This window comes from Juglans regia, chromosome 9 (assembly GCF_001411555.2).
Source record: "Juglans regia cultivar Chandler chromosome 9, Walnut 2.0, whole genome shotgun sequence".
NCBI classification, from domain to species: Eukaryota; Viridiplantae; Streptophyta; class Magnoliopsida; order Fagales; family Juglandaceae; genus Juglans; species Juglans regia.
The window spans coordinates 16,570,299-16,577,136 of NC_049909.1; the positions used below are offsets into that span (position 1 = coordinate 16,570,299).

The following is a 6,838-nucleotide window of genomic DNA, read 5'->3' on the forward strand; positions in this document are numbered from 1 at the left end:
GGCTTTATCATAATGAATTGGTGCTTTATGTGTAAAAGAAATGGAGAATCGGCAGACCACCTTCTTCTACATTGTGATGTGGTTAAGGCTTTATGGGATGAAATTTTTACTAGGCTTGGTATCGCATGGATAATGCCTAGGAGGGGGGTCGATTTATTGTCATGTTGGAGAGGAATTCAGGGCAATCGTCAAATTGCGGCTGTTTGGATTCTTTGGAAGATGGTGTCTTTATGTCAATGTGGTGTACTTGGAATGAGAAGAATGGTCGCTGTTTTGATAATAGGGAACATTCAATCGGTTTTAGAGATTTTTTCTTTCAGACATTGTTACTTTGTACTTCAGCTATTGTATTGAATGGGATCGGTTTTAATGACTTTTACATTGTTTTTCACAGCTCTTAGCTTGTAATTAGTTCCTCTTACTTATCAAAAATAAATAAGAAAGAAATACAGAATCTTATTTCAAAAATAAGTTTGTAAAACTTATGATTTTACTCTGACATCTTACTATTTTAGCTTGGTTTTTTATGAAGTACATAGATGCTCAACTATACATTCACATATTTCGTTTATGGCTCTCCTATTTGTGGCTCCTTTTTCATTATCATCCTTCGTTAGCTAATTATCTCTTCCCACTCCTATGACCAATACAATTCAATACAGTTCAACCATACAAATCATCATCTCCACCGACCAATGTTCTGTCTAATTCTCAATCGTTTAGACAGTTCAATCACCTAAAGAACCATTTCGAGCCCTATAAAAGTTGGAATCGCCCTCACATTCCTAATCGGAACCATCCCTGAGCATCTAACTTTCAACACAGAACCGAAGAATCTTCACAACAAAACTTTAATTAAAAAAAACAACCCACAAACAGAGAACTCAATCAAAGCTAGGGAAGAGAGAGGGCGGAGGGGGGGGGGGGCAGAGGAGGAAATAAACCTTGCCAGACGCTGATCTTGAGGGCCTCCTTGTTGAGGCCCCTCACATAATTCCCAAGGTACCTCTGCAACAAATTGGCCACCTGTTCCTCCAACATCTTTACCTCCTCTACCTTTTTTCACCGTCGGATCAGATTCTCATTACGCTCAAACCAACTAAAAGGGAACTCCAATTATCAAGATCCAGAGCATGCAAGTTCGAAGAATTCTTCTCCATCAACCTCACAAACAGAGAGACCGACGCAGAGAGAGAGAGAGAGAGAGAGACAGAAAGAGCTCTCAACTTCTCAAGAGACTTCGGCACCACGTTTAGTGAGAGAAAGAGCGCCCCAAGCACCTTCTTGATTTACTTTTAAAGGGGTATATGCGTCCATACGTGCCGGGTGTATCTCCGGTAGCCACGCTTCGCAATAAGCTTCCGCCACGTCAAGTTTAAAACTCGTGACCTGCACGTGTGAGAGGGTCAACTATGAAGGTTTCTACGTGGCGAGTTTTTATGGAGGAGAGGAGCTGCTTGCATTGTAGCAACATTGAAGAAAAGACAAAAGGCGTTTCGCAATGGATACAATTTCCCGACAAAAACGTGACCGTCAGAAATTTGGGGAAAGTACCGTTTTCTTCAGGCGGTGCTGCGGACGTGGGATTCTCCCGTTAAAGATACGTTACGCTCCATTTTTTTTTAATTATTTCTGTATTAAATTAATTTTTTGAGTTGGATCTTGAACTGGAATATTATTTGTTTATCGAATTGACTTCAAGTACAAGAGAATCTCTCCGAAAATTCAAAAAAAAAAAAAAAAGTAAAAAGAAACAATTTAGAGATTAAGGAAATGCTTCGATAATAAGATCAGATAAAATAAAATGTAATGATAATTTTAAGAAGGAAAATGTTATTTAACTTCCTCAAGTATACCGCTAACGTTTTTTTTTTTTTTAATGTTTAAAAACAGTTACTAGTATTGAATTTGTGTTTTTGTAAATGTTTAAAAAGTATTTTAAAAATGTTTTTCATTTAAAAAATGAAGAATGGACTAGCGGTGAGTCCAATAGAAAAAGCTTGCGGCCGACTAGTAGGATCCTTTTGTAAATAGTAGTAAAATTTTATTAGTTATAATATTGAGTAATACTAGATACGGTCTTGGATTGTACAAACGTCGCGAAATCCTTTTAAAAAATAATGGAATCTATCATTAAAAAATTAAATTTTTTCTGTAGACAATGAAGAACAAAAAATAGACGAAAATGCAACAACACTTCAGCAACATGGTGACACTCTCGTGAGAGTATTTGTCCCACAAGTTAGTAATGGATAAAGGAAATTGAGTGCCTTCAATGTGCACCAATGACCCATGTTTATAGGGCATGAGACACTGGTTGGCAAAAGATACAACTATTAACAAGTGACACGACCTTTTGACTAAATCAAAAAGTTTTGTCTCTTGACACTTCTTCAATCACCACCCCTCATGGAAATCATCATCATAGGGAGGGTGTCATTCTAAAGGGTATACATTTTGATGATCACACTCTTTAAAATTACATCTCTCACTTGATCACATAAAACGGTGATAATCCAATTAAGTATTCTAACTTGGTGCCAATATAAGTTTTCTACCACTCAACTCTCATTTGCATACTCATGTAGATTGAAGTCAAAGCATGACAAGTCTATACGTGCACACGCTTTTGTCATTATCTTATATAACCGCACCCTCTATCATATGTGCTCCCATAGACCACATATAAATGGTGACTTTATTTCATTAAAAAATTTAGTAAACGGCATCAATTCTCCATGACTGGATCAATAATAGATATCCTTATCATAATTGACGATTTCAGCCGAATACATAACACATTTATCGACCTGCACTGAATTTTCATTAAGTACTTCCACTATAGGCTATTCCTAAAACTTTCCCTGATCACTTTATCAGCGATTTTACAAATGATCGACCAATTATTTGATTAATCAACCTGCATTAAAATTTTATTAAGTACTTACCATAAGGTCATTCCTAAGATTTTCTTAAATATCTTATCAGTGACTTTACAAATGACCAAATTTTCATTTAGGTATCACCATAACTCCAATTTTCTAGGCGTCCCCTTAATTTTCTAAGTTATGTATATTGACCATGAAATTGTTTCACCTAGGTTTCTCTCAACCCCATTCTAGTCACATGTTCTCTGAATTTCTCCAGAGATAATTTTTTGGTCATCAAATATGCTACCATATCGGTCGAGGAAATAAAATTAAACATAACCTCACCTCTTTTCACTATATCTAAAATATAGTGATAATGCACATCAATGTGTTTTCCCTTAAAATTTTGTATTTCACTTTTTATGAATGATATGGCAATTTGATTATCACAAAACATATTGATTGATTCTGTGGATGTACCCAAGTTTAAGCTCTCAATAAAGTATTTCATCCACTGCATTACTCACTGCAGTACTACAAGTAATATATTTTGCTTCCATAGTAGACTTAATAACACAACCATATTTATTACTCAACCAATAAACTGTTATTCTACCAAATATAAATATATATCCAGTTGTAAATTTTCTATCATCTATATCAATACCAAAATCAGCATCACTATAACCAATTAATTTTATATCACTAATCCTAAAATACATTTTCAAATTTTTAGTACCTTTTAAATACCATAATAGACACTTCACTGTTTAGCAATGTTCTTTACCTGGATTGGATTGATATCCGCTTACCAATCCTACTACATGACAAATATTTGGTCATATACTTATAACTATATACATGAGACTTCCCACAGCTTGAGCATAGGAAATTTTAAGCATTTCACTTATATTCTCCTATTTTTTGGGCACATTCTTTTATTTAAAGCATTACCATTGTAAATAGGTATACTTAAAAATTTACAATTTTCAAACCAAATTTTTTAACTACTTTTTCTAGATATTTTTATTTATCTAAATACAACATTTTTGGATTTCTATCTCTATAAATTCTTATATCAAGAATATAGGCGATTTCTAGGGGTGTAACCGGTCCGGTCCGGTTCGGTTTTGGATAAAATCTAGGACCGAACCGGTATGTACCGGTTTTATATTTTTCAAAACCGATTACGCACCGGTTACCCTCCTAAACTGGTACTTCCGGTTTTACCGGTTTCCGGTCCGGTCCGGTCCGGTTTTTCGGTTTTTTAAAAATATAAATTTCATAATTTGTCATTAATAATTTGTTTATAAAAAAAAAAAATTGATTTAAAAAAAACTGTTTTATACTTTTATTAATATATTAGACTATATAATAGTATTAATATTAGACTATTGGTATAGTTATAAGTTATATATTAGTATTAGTTATAAACTTTTAGTGATTTAGTATTAACATTTTATGTAATAATTTATAAATTATAATAAGAAATTATTTCATATATGAATATATATGTTATATATAAAATTTCACATAAAAATTTATAATTATACATTATATATAAAACTTATATATATTAATATTTAATATATATAAAATATTTTATATAAAACTTATATATAAAAATATTAATTTTTATTTTTTTTAATCAACCGGTCCGGTCCGGTCCAAAAAATTCCGGAACCGGAACCGGCCGGTTTTTACGTTTTAAAAACCGGTTCCGGACCGGACCGGTTCAAAACCGGTAAAACCGGTCCGGTTCGGTCCGGTCCGGTCCGGTTTTCCGATTTGAGTTTACACCCCTAGCGGTTTCACCCATGTCTTTCATTTCAAATTTAGATTTCATGAATTCTTTTGTTTCATTCATCATATCTAGACAATTATTTGACAGTAATATATCAACATATAATGATAATAATATTAATTTATTATAATTTTCTATATGTATACACAATTATCTAGTAGAGTCATTTCATATCTCATTTTTAAAATTGGTGAAACTTCAAGTACTACTGTCTATGTCCTATAAGTTGAAATACTATTGATTGAATCATAAATATATCATCCTTTAATTCACCATTAAGAAAATATGTCTTTACATCTAATTGATATAATTCCAAATTCTTCCTAACAACAATAGATATGATAATCATTACAAATGTGAATTTTGTCATAAGTGAATACATGTCTACAAAATCCAACTAGTTGTTGAGTATATCCCTTAACCACTAAACTTATTTTATACATTTCTAAATTATCATCAACTTTAAATTTTCTTATGATAACTTCTTTACAACTAATAAATTTTCTGTTTTTTGCAAGATGTGTTAACTCACAAACATTATTTTTATTTATCGATTTTATTTCATCTTTCATGGCCTCAAGCTATTTATCTGAACAGAGATACTATTTATTGCCTCAGAAAAATTTTCAAGATCGTTTTCTAAATTTTACAAACTAGTATTTAGTGCATAATGATTTTGAAATAATATTTATGGTCGGCTGGTTCTTGTACTCTCATTGTCTCCAACATGAATACCTGAAGATTGATTTTCATCTAACTTTATTTTATTTTTATTACTATGTATCTGAATAATATCCGAGTTTTCATTGTTAGACTCTGTGGAGATCTTTTTATTTCCGAAAATTTCTTCCATTCAGTTTTTCTATCCCCGAGGAAGCAATACTTTTATTCGGTGCCATAAATAAAAAACTTTAAGAAATTAACAACAAAAAGAATATTGAAATAATAAATGTGTTCTATTGTAAATAAATTAAATACACTAGTTCAATTCCGAGAAATTAAAATTATTGCAAAATCAATATTAACAATAATCAGTTGATTTAATCCAAGGTGGTTATGTCGAAATTCTCATATTATATTTTAAATAAGAAGAATAATGAAAGTAATGTCCCGTTCGAGAATTCCCACGAACTTCCCTTGATGTTTTCTCCCTTTTCACAGAATTTATGGCGAGAATCTCGATCAAGAGGTGTTCTGTATTGATTTGGCACGAAATTTGGAGTACAACGACTTTTGAATAGACCAAATGGGCTTGAAATGACCCAAAAGATTCAAAATACCAAATCCGGCCCAAACCGATTCAGAAAACCATGTCAACTTGTTCAACTAGTTCAAACCAAGTCCGTGAGAAGAAAAATGGTGATCAGCAGCGCGGCTAGCAACTCAGCTCGGCTCGAAGATCTGCTTGCAACTCTACTTGAGTTTGCAAAAGGTGATGAAACGGCATCATTCGGTTTAGCCGAAACGACGTCGTGTTATTTCTTACAAGTAACTTCCAACGTCCTTAGAACGGAGTCATTTTGCTCCTTGCTTGAAACGATGTTATTTGATATGGGAACCGATTTCTCAGCAACCTCAAAACCAAAATGTCGTTTGGCTCATCACTTGGCTGAACGATAATGTCATTTAGTTAAGATTAATTTAAATCTTGGTGACCGTTGGACAATAATGTAACATAAACTCATAAAACAGAACAACATAAACGGGACTTAACAAAATTATAAGTCGTCTGATAATTTTTTAGAATGGAACAGAACATGGAAAATGGCGAGACTAATGTACTCCAATTGATACTAGACTTATATAGAGAATGTGCTTTAAACTCATAGAGCAACGGTAACATTGTGATGATTTACTATTTGAACAATGATACATACGAGTCTCAAATATATAAATTTTGTACAGATTTTTTGTAAAAAATTAGATTCTACCATAAAAAAGTTTAACACATTTTCATGGTAGCGTACACTTTTTTACAAAAGATTTGCCCAAGATTTGTACATTTGAAACTTGTCTCTAACATTTATGCGTACTATATTTGAGGGGAAGGGAACTTAGGGAAGGAGAGGAGTTAACAATGAAGAACAATCACAAATAAAAATAAAAAAATGAAGGGAAGGGACATCAACGAAGGAGAGGAGGCCATGGGCAAGAGAGAGACAGA

The 6,838-nt window shown here is 32.8% G+C and overlaps 1 protein-coding gene across 1 annotated transcript in view; it reads right to left on the reverse strand.

Moving 5' to 3' along the window:
* Positions 1-1,268, reverse strand: part of LOC109002567 — a 113,484-nt gene extending 112,216 nt beyond the window's left edge. The window contains exon 1 of the mRNA XM_018980364.2: positions 945-1,268. Coding sequence (XP_018835909.2) covers positions 945-1,041 — 97 coding nt within the window. The 5' untranslated portion in view covers positions 1,042-1,268. The remainder of the gene's footprint in view (positions 1-944) is intronic.
* Positions 1,269-6,838: the final 5,570 nt, after the last annotated feature.